The 17939-nt window shown below is 32.9% G+C and overlaps 1 protein-coding gene across 1 annotated transcript in view; it reads right to left on the minus strand.

Annotated features, from left to right (window-relative positions):
• map2k6 (mitogen-activated protein kinase kinase 6) overlaps window positions 1–16911 on the minus strand; it is a 52112-nt gene extending 35201 nt beyond the window's left edge. Inside the window, exon 1 of the mRNA XM_062037049.1 lies at window positions 16561–16911. Within this exon, the coding sequence (XP_061893033.1) occupies window positions 16561–16579 (19 nt within the window). The 5' untranslated portion in view covers window positions 16580–16911. The remainder of the gene's footprint in view (window positions 1–16560) is intronic.
• Window positions 16912–17939: the final 1028 nt, after the last annotated feature.

Here is a 17939-nt window from a genome sequence, read left to right on the forward strand (position 1 = left end):
TGAATTTATTATGGGTCTACTGAAAATGTGAGCAAATCTCCTGAGTCAAAAGTATACATACAGCAATGTTAATATTTGCTTACATGTCCCTTGGCAATTTCACAGCAATAAGGCGCTTTTGGTAGCCATCCACAAGCTTCTGCTTGAATTTTTGACCACTCCTCTTGACAAAATTGGTGCAGTTCGGCTAAATTTGTTGGTTTTCTGACATGGACTTGTTTCTTCAGCATTGTCCACATGTTCTCAATGGGGTTTAATTCAGGACTTTGGGAAGGCCATTCTAAAAGCTTAATTCTAGCCTGATTTAGCCATTCCTTTACCACTTTTGACATGTGTTTGGGGTCATTGTCCTGTTGGAACACCCAACTGCGCCCAAGACCCAACCTCCGGGCTGATGATTTTAGGTTGTCCTGAAGAATTTGGAGGTAATCCTCCTTTTTCATTGTCCCATTTACTCTCTGTAAAGCACCAGTTCCATTGGCAGCAAAACAGGCCCAGAGCATAATACTACCACCACCAAGCGTGACGGTAGTAATGGTGTTCCTGGGATTTTTCTCCTCCAAACATATTGCTGGGTATTGTGGCCAAACAGCTTATTTTTTTGTTTCATCTGACATCACATGGACAAAGATAAGACCTTCTGTGGTCAGATATTAGTAACCAAATATTAACATTGCTGTATGTATACTTTTGACCCAGCAGATTTGGTCACATTTTCAGTAGACCCATAATAAATTCATAAAAGAAGCAAACTTCATGAATGCTTTTTGTGACCAACAAGTATGTGCTCCAATCACTCTATCACAAAAAAATAAGAGTTGTAGAAATGATTGGAAACTCAAGACAGCCATGACATTATGTTCTTTACAAGTGTATGTCAACTTTTGACCACGACTGTACCCTTTACATGATATATATCATGTACAATATATAATATGAATCAATACAAATCAATTAGCATGTTAGGTGGGTGTGCATTTTGTAACAATAAAAATTGGTATTTGTGTTTATGCTGCACACAAACGTATTTGAGTGACGGACAGCAGGCTATATTGAGTGTTGTCAGCTACCGATGTACAGTATGCGTCTATGTCAGGGGTGTCCAAAGTGCGGCCCGGGGGCCATTTGCGGCCCGCGGCTAATTGTTTACCGGCCCGCCACACATTCTGCAAAAATTGCAAAATTGATAATATTGCAAAAATTTAAAAAAAACATTTTAAAAAAGTGGAATGAGGTGAAATCTAACAAGAAAAAGTTGCAATGTTGACACAAAGCTGCCATGCAGGCTGTTTTTTTTCTTTTGTCTTTGTTTATTTTTCTTTTGTTTGCCATTGCTATAAAAAAAAAAAAAAGACTAAAAATCTATGTTATAATGAATTATTAGTTAAAAAATATCACTTTAAAATGTTTTATGTGGAAAAAATATTGAATATTTTGTGTGGTTGCCATATAAAAACATCAAAGTTTTATTCGACAAAAGAGCATAAAACAAACAAAATAATAGTTCAAACTTAAAATTGACAGATATATCTGAAGTTGATCTCGTAATTTAAGTGTCAAAAGTTTTAAAAAAAAAAATAAAAATGTACCACTTTTTGAGTGGGGCACCTTTTGGATCCCAAATATATTTAGTAGGATTTTATTTAACTTTTCACTGTGATTACTCAAAAATATTAAATAATTAAAATCTATGGTGTCCTGCATTATTTATCTTTTAAGGCTCTAATTACTAAATACTGCATATATCAGTTTTACTATAAAAAACAAAGTGGTCTTTGACAGAAAACCTTTTTTTTTTTTTTTACTTTATCTCAACCTCAAGTTGATTTAGAGATTTACTGTAAGCGTTAAATAAAAAATAATAATAATAATTTGACTTATTTTTAACAGTTTAATGACTGAGACCCTTTATAGTCCCCGGGAGCCCTAAAGGTTAAAAAAAAAAAAAATCAATTTATTTTGTTAAGGTTTGAAAATGAAAAATATCAAAATGCTCCCCGCATGCTTACATTTTTCCGTGTATGGCCCTCGGTGGAAAAAGTTTGGACACCCCTGGTCTATATAGTGTATAATATATCAATAAAAAGACTCACTGAGCAAGTGTAATGTTCAATTGTCCGGTCTGTAGAGTCAATAGACAGAACGAACTGAAACACAATTAAGCAATGTGTGTTTTCTAGAGACCTCTGAGCTGATGCTTTATTGCTTCAAAGCAACTTTGTAAGTCAATATATTAATTCAATGTTTCACTTTTTTGAGGAAATTAATAGATCGCTAAAATGGCGATTGATGAAGCGCGGCAGCAAAGGTCGTGAGTGAAGCGTGTTCACCTCAAACTGACACTAACTTATTAGCGTGCGTGACTTTAAGGGACTTTTGAAAAGGAAATATTGTTGTGTTACGGACTTTTGTGCGGTATTGCTTCCTTATTTGTGATTACTCCAAGCTAATTTTGTTAGCGTAGCAGAGGCAGCTGAAGGGACTGTGACAGCGTGTAATAATCAGCTGGATTTGTCCAGAATCTTAACTGTCCTCCTGGGCTGACCCAATTAGAAACCGGTACCAAAAAAATACTGGTACTCTGTATACATTCTTAGTAATATTGCATAATGACTTTTGTCTAGCAAAATTTGTATATTAATCTCACAATGTTACATTTTCCTTCTGTATTTCGATATATTACGACAGGTATCAATTATTTTAGTAATTAAGTAATCTGTCGATTACTTTGTCCGATTAATTGAATAAAACTAAAACTTTATAGCCTTAATGAGTATTTTAGGAAACTAGTTTAAATAAACTATTGTTCCACTTGCCATAAATATTTTTTTTACCTAATAAATGCAGGTTAACATTGAAATTGCACTTTTAAAATATAAAAATGTATTTTTGATTTATTTATTTATATATTTTAAATGTGTATTTTATTGCAACGGCCCTGCAGAAATATGTCGGCGTAATTCAAGTTACGGGCATTGCACTCTTTCACAATTGTATTAGTTTCGCTCATTAAACGATTAATCAAAGCAACAGAATATAAATCAAAGCTTTGTTCCTAATCGAATTAATCATTTTAATCGATTAATCGCTGCAGCCCAATTTACGACCGTTGCTGGCAATAAGTAAACTTTATCCCAAAACATAAGAGCATTTTTCTTGCGTACACCATATTATTTTGCGACATTATAATTTTTTCCTTGTATTATAAACTGTTATATTCTATTTTATGATATAATATTACGACTTTACTCGCGACAGTACAATTAAGACTTTGGCATTGTTAAAAAATGTTAACTTTAAGGTGTAATATTAAGACGGTTATATTACTAAACTTTATTTTTATTCTAAGTTAAGACTTTTTCTCGGCAATATTGACTTTCTCTTTTTCCTCAACTTGATTCTTGTAACATTAAAATAATAATAAAACGGTTTTATTCTCTTAAGATTGCCATTTTTTTGTGACATTACATCTTTAATCATCCCACACTGACTTTAAAAAAAAAATTTTAAACTACAACTTGATTCTCGCAACATTTCGACATTCTTCTCGAAACCATTCAACTTCATTGTACGGACTTCACTTACTCTATTCCAAAAAACCTTTTTCGTGCAAAAGTAACAATCTATTTTGTCAACATATTTTAAGTCTTGAAGTCGAATAATTTATTTACTTATTTTACTTATTATTTTATATTATTACAACGTTTGCTTTTCTCTAAACATACAGCATAAATAGATCTTATTGCAGAAATTATCTCGTGATATATATTTTTTCATAAATATTCAACTTAATTCCATTAAACCTTAATTCAATTGCATTACAGCCCTTAAAAAATGATTGTATTCTTGCAAAAATGCAATATACTGTGTTTTTACTTTCAACATTAAAACCTAATTTTTGGAATCCTTACAAAATTGGTAGTTTTTCCCCTCATAAATATTTTTGGCTCGCAACATTACAACCTAAATCTTGTCAAATTACGTCGTTTTTTCATGGCTTCTTCTTGTGCCGGCCTGCCACAGCAAATTCATAACCGCCACACCTTGAAAATAAGGGTTTTTACGTGGAAACAAATTTAATTAATATAATGTATCTTAGCCTACAAAATAAGTCACACACAGTCGAACACTATTTTTAACTCTTATTGCCAATTTTATGATAACAACCGGCCCAATTCCAAGAGGTTATAACTCCCGTGCAAGAGCCTTGTTAAAGGAAATCATACTATCATAGCGACCTATGCAAATTATACAAAAGTAGTATTTTTTTTGTCAGCAATGCATTTGTGCTTTGTTTGTGTAATTGATGACTTAATTCTTGTAATACTACAACCTTATTCAACACTAGAACTGTTCCTCTAAAAGTACAGTATTATGACTTTGTATTGCAAAAATTAACTTGTAGTTCACTTCTTCTGTTTTTGGAATTCTCACAATATTGCACATTTTCCCCTCATATATATTTGTTTGCAACTATTTTATTTTGTCTAATTGTAATATTACAACTTTATTCAAAACTACACTACAAAATGTTCACTAGTAAAAATTAGGGCTTTCAAGTGATTAAAATATTTAAATTGCGTTTAATCGCATTGTCCATAGTTAACTCAAAATTAATGGCGATTAATTACAGATAGGTATAATTTTCCACCATTAATAAGTAACCCTAGACAGATCATTTTCAGGGGGGGGTGGCTTCATATTGCTGCATGACAATGTTTCAACCATCACTATTAATTAATAAAATGTAATATTCAGCATGCTCGTCATTCTGTAATTGAGGACTTAACCAGAACATGTTATAAAATAATTTACACAATATTTTAGCCAGCCAAAAAAATCCCGCCCCCTCGACCCCCCATATTTCTAAACTGATGTACAAGCATTTCTTTAGGTGCAAATATCACAGAATAACGTTACGGGAATTGAGCCCGTTGTTAGCATACAATTGGCCATAAAAGCTAAAAAGATTGTCAGACTTTGTTTTTACCTGGACGCTACAATACATTATATTACTTTATCTTGTTAGGTGTGGCGGCTAATATGAAGCCCGTACTTTAAGAAGAAACCTTAAACGTAGTTAAACCGGATGTATAGTGTAGCACTTTGATTTTGAAGCCGAAAATGTGTGTGATTGGTTTAAGAAATATCTCGACAGGTTTTATCAATCAATCAATCAATCAATGTTTATTTATACAGCCCTAAATCACAAGTGTCTCAAAGGGCTGCACAAGCCACAACGACATCCTCGGTTCAGAGCCCACACAAGGGCAAGGAAAAACTTACAACCCAGTGGGATGTCAATATGATTGACTATGAGAAACCTTGGAGAGGACCCCCGATGTGGGTGCTGCTGCTCGCACAATTTGTTTTGTTTTCAACCCCTTCTTAACCCTGAACGTACATTGAAAATACACGCAACCCTAACTCAAAATGCCGGGCATTTGAGGCATTTAAGAAACTCCGCCCTGACAGCTCTGCAAAAGAGGACATGTCCGGTGAAAAGAGAACGTATGGTCAGTCTATCGTAGCCCGTTAGCTGCCTCGGTGTGCATTGTTTACACAACGTGCGTTACGCTACTTAATATGTCCGGGTCGAAACTCGTTCGGTACCGAAACACAAGAATAGACTGTCGAGTTTCAGATGAAAGTTCTCTTTTTCTGGCCATTTCGAGCGTTTAATTGACCCCACAAATGTGATGCTCCAGAAACTCAATCTGCTCAAAGGAAGGTGAGTTTTGTAGCTTCTGTAACGAGCTAAACTGTTTTCAGATGTGTGAACATGATTGCACAAGGGTTTTCTAACATCAATTAGCCTTCTGAGCCAATGAGCAAACACATTGTACCATTAGAACACTGGAGTGATAGTTGCTGGAAATGGGCCTCTATACACCTATGTAGATATTGCACCAAAAACCAGACATTTGCAGCTAGAATAGTCATTTACCACATTAGCAATGTATAGAGTGTATTTCTGTAAAGTTAAGACTAGTTTAAAGTTATCTTCATTGAAAAGTACAGTGCTTTTCCTTCAAAAATAAGGACATTTCAATGTGAACCCAAACTTTTGAACGGTAGTGTGTATATATATATATATATATATATATATATATATATATATATATATATATATATATATATATATATATATATATATATATTTTTTTTTTTTATTGCTGCTTTTATTTATTTATTTATTAGATGCCTTTTACTGAATATGCACAAGCACTGTTTTTTAATAGCATGTGATAATGCCTTTTATACTGTATTTTTGTTTTATGTACTGTATGTGATTGTATGTCTACTTGGACGTTGGAGTCTGCAATAAAGCTTGATTGATTGATAGTTAACATAATTAACATGATATATTTACATTTTCTCCTCCCAGTATTCTGGGCGTTTTGATGATCGGCACCTATTTCGCATATGATAGAAGGCAGACACGCAAAATGGATTGCACACCTTATTCTGCTCACTTAAGAGACGCCATTCACTTTGCACATGTATCATCTTTGCGTGTGCTATCAAGTTTGCACATGTTTTAGTACACACAAACCTTTAGTAAATCAAGCCCTAAGTCTTGCAACAAATTTAGATTTATTTTCTCTGAAGTTGGACCAAATTTTCCTTCTTTTTTTTTTTAGCAAGAGCAAAACAAAAACCCTTAGTAGTTTCCAGCCACATAGAATAGCATGTAAACAAACTAGGGCTGCAACAAGTAATCGATTAAATCGATTAAAATCGATTATTAAAATAGTTGCCGATTAATTTAGTCATCGATTCGTTGGATCTATGCTATGCGCATGCGCAGAGGTTTTTTTTTGTTTGTTTGTTTTTTATTAATTATTTATTTTTTTTAAAATAATAAACCTTTATTTATAAACTGCAACATTTACAAACAGCTGAGAAACAATAATAAAAATAAGTATGGTGCCAGTATGCGTTTTTTTCCCCAATAAAATACTGGAAAGGATAGAAATGTAGTTTGTCTCTTTTATCCGATTAGTAATCGATTAATCGCAGTAATAATCGACAGATTAATCGATTGTCAAATTAATCGTTAGTTGCAGCCCTAAAAGAAACATGATGATGATGATGATGTCGTCGAGCATAAACTATCCCAAAGTGGTGGGGTAGCTATTAGGGCTGGGCGGTATGGACGAAAAAGTATATCTCGATATATTTTTACTCAAACTCGATATATTTTCCGGTGAAAATATTTATATAAAGATATTCATTTTTGAGCTAAATTCACTGAATTTGAAGTGAATGAAAACTGTACTGTAAACACTTGTATTAACCCAGTTAGTCAAGATGGGCATTGACAGCACAGAAAAGAAACTGTTTAAGTAGCACAGAATTACATAGCATAGACCAGGGGTCACCAATGCGGTGCCCGTGGGCACCAGGTCGCCCGTAAGGAGCAGATGAGTAGCCCGCTGGCCTGTTCTAAAAATAGCTCAAATAGCAGCACTTACCAGTGAGCTGCCTCTATTTTTTAAATTTTATTTATTTACTAGCAAGCCAGTCTCGGTTTGCCCGACATTTTTAATTCTAAGAGAGACAAAACTCAAATAGGATTTGAAAATCTAAGAAAATATTTTAAAGACTTGGTCTTCACTTGTTTAAATAAATTCATTAACTTTTTTACTTTGCTTCTTATAACTTTCAGAAACACAATTTTAGATTTCTTTTAAAATTTTTGTTCTGGAAAATCTAGAAGAAATAAGGATTTGTCTTTGTTAGAAATATAGCTTGGTCCAATTTGTTATATATTCTAACAAAATGTAGATTGGATTTTAACCTATTTAAAATATGTCATCAAAATTCTAAAAGTAATCTTAATCAGGAAAAATTACTAATGATGTTCCATAAATTCTTTTTTTAATTTTTTCAAAAAGATTCGAATTAGCTAGTTTTTCTCTTCTTTTTTTCGGTTGAATTTTGAATTTTAAAGAGTCGAAATTGAAGATAAACTATGTTTAAAAATTTAATTGTCTTTTTTTTTTGTGTGTTTTCTGCTCTTTTAAGCCGTTCAATTAAGTGTAAATATCATTGATTATTAATAATAACATAGAGTTAAAGGTAAATTGAGCAAATTGGCTATTTCTGGCAATTTATTTAAGTGTGTATCAAACTGGTAGCCCTTCGCATTAATCAGTACCCAAGAAGTAGCTCTTGGTTTCAAAAAGGTTGGTGACCCCTGGCATAGATAAAATAGAAAAACCAAGAATGTATACATAAAATAGAAAAATATTTCTACGTAAAATAAATAACATAGCTGTGCAAATAATACAAAATGTATCAAACTCAGATAAAAAATAAATTTATAGGCAGGTACTTTTTAATTTTAATGGGATGTGTGTTGTGATTTCTCTTCCTGGTTCGATGACCCGCCCTTTCTTGCCTCTGATTGGCCCGTCCTTGATGTTTTGCCCTACTCTTAACCAATCGTGACTCATCATAGTAAACCCACCAACCAATCATGGATGTCCAAATGTAATTAAGCAGCTACGTAGATTCGATTTTTAAGATAATTATCCTTAATGAAAACTGTACTTTTTACCACTGCAGCCGTGAACCGGAATGGATTATCAAAAAACGTACAAATTACGGGAAAACCGTAGTTGCAGGCGAGTACGCAGAAGTTGGCGTTTTACTTACTAGTTGGTAGGGCTGGGCGATATATCGAGATTGTAATATATGTCGATATATTGTTAAACAAGATATGAATTAACAAAAATATCGTAATATCGATATAATTGATTTCACGTTAAAATGACCAAACGCCGCTTATTGGTTGTGTTCCTTAAACCCCTCCCCTTCCTCCTTCCAAGGCGCGCTTGCACATCCATGATTGGTTGGTTGTTTACTATGAGGAGTCACGATTGGTTGAGATTAGGCCAATCAGAGGCAAGCCAGACATGTGGTCTAGTAGGACCACAGAACCGTATGTGTGTGACAGTCCATTACGTCGTCGACTGGGAATTAAAAAGGGCCTGCCTGCAAATGTTTATTTATCCGAGTTTGATACATTTTGTATTATTTGCACAGCTATGTTATTTATTTTATGTAAAAATAATGTTTTTATTCATACATTCTTTGTTTTTCTATTTTATTTATGTTATGTAATTCTGTGCTACTTAAACAGTTTTGTTTCTGTGCTGTCAATGCCCATCTTGACTAACTGGGTTAATAAAAGTGTTTACAGTACAGTTGTCATTCACTTCAATTTCACTGAATTTCGCTCAAAAATGTATATCTTTATATAAATATTTTCACCGGAAAATATTTCCAGATAGACTCTATATTGCCAAAAGTATTTGGCCACCCATCCAAATGATCAGAATCAGGTGTCCTAATCACTTGGCCCGGCCACAGGTGTATAAAATCAAGCACTTATGCATGGAGACTGTTTCTACAACCATTTGTGAAAGAATGGGGCGCTCTCAGGAGCTCAGTGATTTCCAGCGTGGAACTGCAGTGTTTCCCACACATTCATTTATTTGTGGCGGCCCACCACGAAAGAATTACGTTCGCCACAAATAAAAAAATTAAAAAAAATGTTTTGTCCTGTCCAGCTTCTCAGACAAATCATATAGTTGATGTAGATGCCCATATAGGCTGTTCAGATTTACTTTACAAAAGAGAAGTGTAGGATACTTCTCTTGTTGCCTTATTTGTATTTTGACCACTACTGTTTTCTGTTTATTTGTTACTGACTGTGGCAGGACACCTCTGCCTCTGTTTCACTTTATGTTGCTGGTAAATAATATGGTTGTAGTAGTAGGCTAAAGTTAAATTATTTAGTATGCACTAATTAAAGGGGCAGAGCTTTAAGAGACATTTTAGCTTGTATATTTTATAAGATATATTTTTGTAAGAACCACAATTAATAAATATATTTCAGTGAATAACTTATTGTTCAAATCTGTATATAAATATGTACATAAAGTGTTGTAATTATATTGTAAAATGGATGGATGGATGGATGGACGTTTAAAACAAAACTGTTATTATTAATTAGTAAGTATACATTGTTTGAGCCTTTTTTAGAGAAAATTATATCATTGTAGTAAATTATGCAAATTACTCGATGATGTCATGGTGACCACGCCCATAGCCACGCCCCCACCGCCACAGGTATCTTGGCAGTATATGGGAAACACTGAACTGTCATAGGATGCCACCTGTGCAACAAATCCAGTTGTGAAATTTCCTCACTCCTAAATATTCAACTGTCGGCTTTATTATAAGAAAATGGAAGAGTTTGGGAACAACAGCAACTCAGCCATGAGTTTACATGGTAGGCCACGTAAACTGACAGAGGGGTCAGCGGATGCTGAAGCGCATAGTGCAGTTGCTACAGAGCTCCAAACTTCATGTGACCTTCCAATTAGCCCACGTACAGTACGCAGATAGCTTCATGGAATGGGTTTCCATGGCTGAGCAGCTGCATCTAAGCCATACATCACCAAGCCCAATGCAAAGCGTGGGATGCAGTGGTGTAAAGCAAGTCTCCACTGGACTCTACAACAGTGGAGACGCCTTCTCTGGGGTGATGAATCACGCTTTTCCATCTGGCAATCTGATGGACCAGTCTGGGTTTGGAGGTTGCCAAGAGAACGCTACATTTCGGACTGAAATTTGGTGGAGGAGGAATTATGGTGTGGGGTTGTTGGGCTTGGCCCCTTAGTTCCAGTGAAATAAACTTTGAATGCTCCAGGATACCAAAACATTGTGGACAATTCCATGCTCCCAACCCTGTGGGAACAGTTTGGAGCGGGCCCCTTCCTCTTCCAACATGACTGTGCACAAAGCAAGGTCCACAAAGACATGGATGACAGAGTCTGGTGTGGATGAACTTGACTGGCCTGCACAGAGTCCTGACGTGAACCCGATAGAACACCTTTGGGATGAATTAGAACGGAGACTGAGAGCCAGGCCTTCTCGACCAACATCAGTGTGTGACCTCACCAATGCGCTATTGGAAGAATGGTGGAAAATTCCTAATAAACACACTCCGCAACCTTGTGGACAGCCTTCCCAGAAGAGTTGAAGCTGTAATAGCCGCAAAAGGTGGACCCACATCATATTGAACCCTATGGGTTAGGAATGGGATGGCGCTTCAAGTTCATATGTGAGTCAAGGCAGGTGGCCAAATACTTTTGGCTATATCGAGTTTAAGTAAAAATATATCGAGATTAGGAATGTCCGATAATGGCTTTTTGCCGATATCCGATATGCCGATATTGTCCAACTCTTTAATTACCGACACCGATATCAACCAATATATACAGTCGTGGAATTAACACATTATTAGGCCTAATTTGGACAACCAGGTATGGTGAAGATAAGGTACTTTTTTTTAAAAATGAATCAAATAAAATAAGTAAATTAATAAATTAAAAACATTTTCTTGAATAAAAAAAAGTAAAACAATATAAAAACAGTTACACAGAAACTAGTAATTAATGAAAATTTGTAAAATTAACTGTTAAAGGTTAGTATTATTAGTGAACCAGCAGCACGCACAATCATGTGTGCTTACGGACTGTATCCCTTGCAGACTGTATTGATATATATTGATATATAATGTAGGAACCAGAATATTAATAACAGAAAGAAACAACCCTTTTGTGTGAATGAGTGTGAATTAGTTTTTGGGTTGGTGCACTAATTGTAAGTGTATCTTGTGTTTTTTATGTGGATTTAATTTTTCAAAAAAAAACAAAAAAAAAACGATACTGATAATAAAAAAAAACGATACAGATCATTTCTGATATTACATTTTAACGCATTTATCGGCCGATAATATCGGCAGACCAATATTATCGGACATCTCTAATCGAGATATACTTTTTCGTCCATGTCGTCCAGCCCTATGATGATGTCATCGAGCATAAACTATCCCAAAGTGCTGGGGTGGCTATTCATGTGAACAGGAATCTGTGGCTGGCACGTGGGCTGAAAGTGTGTCTTCCAGTGGGTCCACATATATATCCACACACATGCAGCCTGATGATGACTCACGCACAGATCATCTTCCGCACGCCTTGTCCGAGGCCAACGTGGAGAAACCCCGAGTCTCCGAATGCAGGAGGCCATTATTCCATTTCAAAATAAATAATAGCGTCTTGGATGCAATTAACGTTCATAATAAAGTGTGCAGCAGCAGCAGCTATCTGCTTCCATCCAGTGGGCTGTCAACAACAGGAAAAAAAAAAAAAGCTGCAGCACTGCGAGTCAAAACATGCCTTGGTAGGCCAAAGGCTGCCAGCACTGTGTACTCCCACCATGGTAACGCTAGAATGATTGTGTAACAGCACAAGCGGTGAACTTGAAATGTAAATTGACATCATCATCATCATGCTCTGACGCGGAAGAAGTTTTATATTCATAAATGTACGTTTCTCAATACCCGACCTGTTTTTTGTGCCATTAAAAAAAAGAATTAGAACTCTACTTTAAAACGTTCTCTAGCTTTTACAACCAAAAAGCTGTGAAAACTATGATGCTGTGTTCCAAATTTGGATTATTTACGGAACGTGTGTGGGCCTATGGCTTTACATTTTGTTACATATATATATATATATATATATTTTGCATTTTATTTTAGTTACCTTATTGAGTTTACAACCCCCTGGTGCTGTTTTGGACTGTTATTGTACTGTTTCAGTACTTGTTTTGATTATTATTATTTTTTGATTGTATGTAAATGTGAAAAAAAAAAAAATGAATAAATACTTTTTTTTTTTTTAAAAGAAGCACCTTTTATTTTATTTTTCCGATGTAAAATTTTGATTGGAGTATACACATTAATATACTTTAAACTGAATAGATTGTAAGCCTTTACATTGTGTTACATATATATATTTCACATATATTTTAGTTACCTTATTGAGTTTGCAACCCCCTGGTGCTCTTTTGTACTGTTTCTGTACTTGTTTCGATTATTATTATTTCTTGATTGTATGTAAATGTTAAAAAAATAAAAAATAAAATAAAAAAGAAGCGCCTTTTATTTTAATTTTCCGATGTAACATTTGAAGTGGAGTATACACATTAATATATTTTAAACTGAATAAATTTTAAGCCTTTACATTTTGTCACATATATATATTTTGCATTGTGTATTTTAGTTACCTTATTGAGTTTGCAACCCCCTGGCGCTCTTTTGTACAGTTTATGTACTTGTTTTGATTATTATTATTTCTTGATTGTATGTAAATGTTAAAAAATGAACAAATAAATAAAAAAGAAGTGCCTTTTATTTTATTTTTCCGATGTAACATTTGAATTGGAGCATACACATTAGTATATTTTAAACTGAATAAATTGTAAGCCTTTACATTTTGTTACATTTATTTTTCATTCTATTTTAGTTACTTTATTGAGTTTGCAACACACTGGCGCTCTTTTGTACTGTTTTTGTACTTGTTTTGGTTATTATTATTTCTTGATTGTATGTAAATGTTAAAAAAATATATATATATATAAAAATAAAAAAATAAGTGCTTTTTATTTTATTTTTCCGATGTAAAATTTGAATTGGAGCATACACATTAATATATTTTAAACTGAATAAATTGTAAGCCTTTACATTTTGTTACATATATTTTGCATTCTATTTTAGTTACCTTGTTGAGTTTACAACCCCATGGCGCTCTTTTGTACTGTTTCTGTACTTGTTTTGATTATTATTATTATTTCTTGATTGTATGTAAATGTTAAAAAATAAATAAATAAATAAAAAAGAAGCGCCTTTTATTTTATTTTTCCGATGTTAAATTTGAATTGGAACATACACATTAATATATTTTAAACTGAATAAATTGTAAGCCTTTACACTTTGTTACATATATATATTTCACATTATATTTTAGTTACCTTATTGAGTTTAAAACCCCCTGGCACTGTTTTGTAATGTTTTTGTACTTGTTTTGATTATTATTATTTCTTGATTGTATGTAAATGTTAAAAAATAAATAAATAAATAAAAAAGAAGCGCCTTTTATTTTATTTTTCCGATGTAAAATTTGAATTGGAGCATACACATTAATATATTTTAATCTGAATAAATTGTAAGCCTTTACATTTTGTTACATATATATATTTCACATTATATTTTAGTTACCTTATTGAGTTTAAAACCCCCTGGCACTGATTTGTACTGTTTTTGTACTTGTTTTGATTATTATTATTTCTTGATTGTATGTAAATGTTAAAAAATAAATAAATAAATAAAAAAGAAGCGTCTTTTATTTTTCCGATGTAACAATTGAATTGGAGCATACACATTAATACATTTTAAACTGCATAAATTGTAAGCTTTTACATTTTGTTACACACATATATTTTGCATTCTATTGTAGTTACCTTATTGCGTTTGCAAGCCCCTGGCGCTCTTTTGTACTATTTTTGTACTGTTTCTGTATTTGTTTTGATTATTATTATTTCTTGATTTTATGTAAATGTTAAAAAAAATAAAAAATAAATCAATAAAAAAGAAGCGCCTTTTATTTTATTTTTCCGATGTAACATTTGAATTGGAGCATATATATTAATATAGTTTGTACTGAATAAATTGTAAGCCTTTACATATATATATTTTGCATTCTATTGTAGTTACCTTATTGAGTTTGCAACCCCCTGGCGCTCTTTTGTACTATTTTTGTACTGTGTCTGTATTTGTTTTGATTATTAATATTTGATTGTATGTAAATGTTTAAAAAAAATATATAATAATATATTTTAGTTACCTTATTGAGTTTAAAACCCCCTGGCACTGTTTTTGTACCTGTATGTTAAAAAACAAATACATAAAAAAGAAGCGCCTTTTATTTGTTGGTAGAGTGGCTGTGCCAGCAATCGGAGTGTTGCTGGTTACTGGGGTTCAATTCCCACCTTCTACCTTCCTAGTCACGTCCGTTGTGTCCTTGGGCAAGACACTTCACCCTTGCTCCTGATGGCTGCTGGTTAGCGCCTTGCATGGCAGCTCCCTCCATCAGTGTGTGAATGTGTGTGTGAATGGGTGAATGTGGAAATACTGTCAAAGCGCTTTGAGTACCTTGAAGGTAGAAAAGCGCTATACAAGTATAACCCATTTATCATTTATTTATTTATTTTATTTTTCCGATGTAAAATTTGAATTGGAGCATACACATTGATATATTTTAAATGGAATAAACTGTAAACCTTTAGGTTTTGTTACATGTATATATTTTGCATTTTATTTTAGTTACCTTATTGAGTTTGCAATCCCCTGGCGCTGTTTTGTACATGTTTTGAGTATTACTATTTCTTGATTTTATGTAAATGTTAAAAAAAATACAAAATAAATCAATAAAAAAGAAGCGCATTTTATTTTTTCCGAAATAACATTTGAATTGGAGCATACACATTACTATATTTTAAACTGAATAAATTGTAAGCCTTGACATTTTGTTACATATATATATTTATTTTTGCATTCTATTTTAGTTACCTTATTGAGTTTACAACTCCCAGGCACTCTTTTGTACTGTTTCTGTACTTGTTTTTATTATTATTATTTCTTGATTGTATGTTAATGTTAAAAAATAAATAAATAGTTTTTTTTTTCCAATGTAAAATTTGAATTGGAGCATACACATTAATACATTTTAAACTGAATAAATTGTAAGCCTTTACATTTTCTTACATACATATATATATATATATATATATATATATATATATATATATATATATATATATATATATATATATATATATATATATATATATATATATATATATAGCATTATATTTTAGTTACCTTATTGAGTTTACAACCCCCTGGCACTGTTTTGTACTGTTTTTGTACTTGTTTTGATTATTATTATTTCTTGATTGTATGTCAAAAAAAAAAAATTATAATAAAAATAAAAATAAATAAAACATTTTAAAAAAGAAGCGCCTTTTATTTATTTTTTTGGATGTAAAATTTTAATTGGACCATTCACATGAATATATTTTAAAGGGAATAAATGAAGGCGAGGCTTTAAGTGTTATGATGACAAGGAACCATCAATCACAACCAATGAGTCATAGGTCACACGGACAACAAATAGGAACACCTGTGCTCTTATTTTCCTATTCCACAAAATTAAAAACAATGTCCCTCACAAAATTATTTTGAGTTTTATTTCAAATTACGAAACCGAGTGAGCTCCCACCAACTTAAAGCCAGCTAGCACCAATCCAGTATTTAGCATGTCAACAACAGCGATGCTAGCACGGCTAGCCTGCAGCACCACACTTTTTTTTTTTTTGCAGCATAAAAAAAGTGGAACGGCATTTTTTTTTTTTTTTTTTTTAATCCTCCTCCTGCACGCATACGTGCAAAAACCCTTCTCCACCTGGCGTGCTTTCATTTCTTTAAAAAAAAAAAAAAAAAAAAAAAAAAAAAAAAGATGGCTAGCTACAAATGACTTCCGCTAAAACTGCACATAAAGCAATTCATACATGTATGCATTCCTCCAAGGGAAAAAGTCATAGATGCTAAAAAGGGAGGAGGGGGAGAAAAAATCCACATACCTCCTTTGGATAGAGACATTTCCCCTTTGCTTTGATGAGGGGGAAGGGAAGCACAAAGACTTTCTGCCTTTTTCTACTCCCTCCCTCCCTGCATCGAAGCCGAACACCCGCTCAGGATCGCAGGCTGGCCGTCCGTGCAAAAACCCCAGCAGCGATTACCGCACCAACGGCTCGTCTTCGTGCGCTCTGGACGCTTCCAACGGCTTCGCGGGGCGATCGGCGACAAAATGCACGGTTCGGATCGACGACAGCGCGGTCTGCACACTTCGAACAAGTTTGCTAACAAAAAACCTGCACTTTTCAGGGCGGCCAAAGTCTGACAGCTGAGGTTCCAACGACGTGATGACGTACTTCCGGATGGCGACGCTAAGCACCATGGGAATTGTAGTCGTTTCCAGCCAAAACTCGTTTTTTTGTATAAATAAATGTCTTTATTTGCCTTTTTTTTGTTCAGGTTTCAAGAAGAAAGAAGAAACATATATATTAAAGTAAAGGTATTCAAAATATAACACATAAGTCACGTAATATAATTTCTACTATTAATTTTTGTTTTCATTCCTATCCATTACATCATATTTACAGACATCATATTTACATACATCATATATTTGTTGTCTGCCCTAAACATCAAAATGGCTTTTGTTTATATCCCAATGATGCCACCTCCCCCCCCAAAAAATAAAGAAACAGCAAGAAAAAAAAAAGATAATTATAATTATTATATATATAATTCGATTAAATAAAGAAAAAATAAAATATATATTTTTTTTTTTAATTTTTATTTATTATCTGTTTATATTATTTTATTTTATTTCTGATTATTATTATTATTATTATTATTATTAATACTTTCTACTGTTCTAAGCAAAACGGGCCATATTAACATTTTAGTCTCATAACATTACAACATTTTTTCTCATGTTACAGAGTAAAATCATTCTTGTAAATATACAACATCATCCTCGCAAAATTTCATGTTTTCTTATAATATTGTTTTTATTTATTTTTATTTTGAGACATTCCTATCCATTACATCATATTTACATACAGCATATGTAAATATATATTTGTTGTCTGCCCTAAAATATTTTTTGTTTATATCCCAACGAGAAAAAAAAGAAACAGCAGGAAAACAAAATAATAACAATATTTACAGATACATCGATTAAATAAAGAAAACATTTTATTTTTATTTTTTATTATTACTTATTATCTGTTTACATTCTTGTATTTGATTTCTGATTATTGTTATTATTATTAATACTTTCTACTATTCTAAGCAAAACGGGCCATATTAACATTTTAGCCTTATAGCATTACAAAAAATGTTCTCATGTTACAGAGTAAAATTATTCTTACAACATATACAACATCATCCT

The sequence above is a fragment of the Entelurus aequoreus genome, linkage group LG25, assembly GCF_033978785.1.
Source record: "Entelurus aequoreus isolate RoL-2023_Sb linkage group LG25, RoL_Eaeq_v1.1, whole genome shotgun sequence".
Taxonomy (NCBI): domain Eukaryota; kingdom Metazoa; phylum Chordata; class Actinopteri; order Syngnathiformes; family Syngnathidae; genus Entelurus; species Entelurus aequoreus.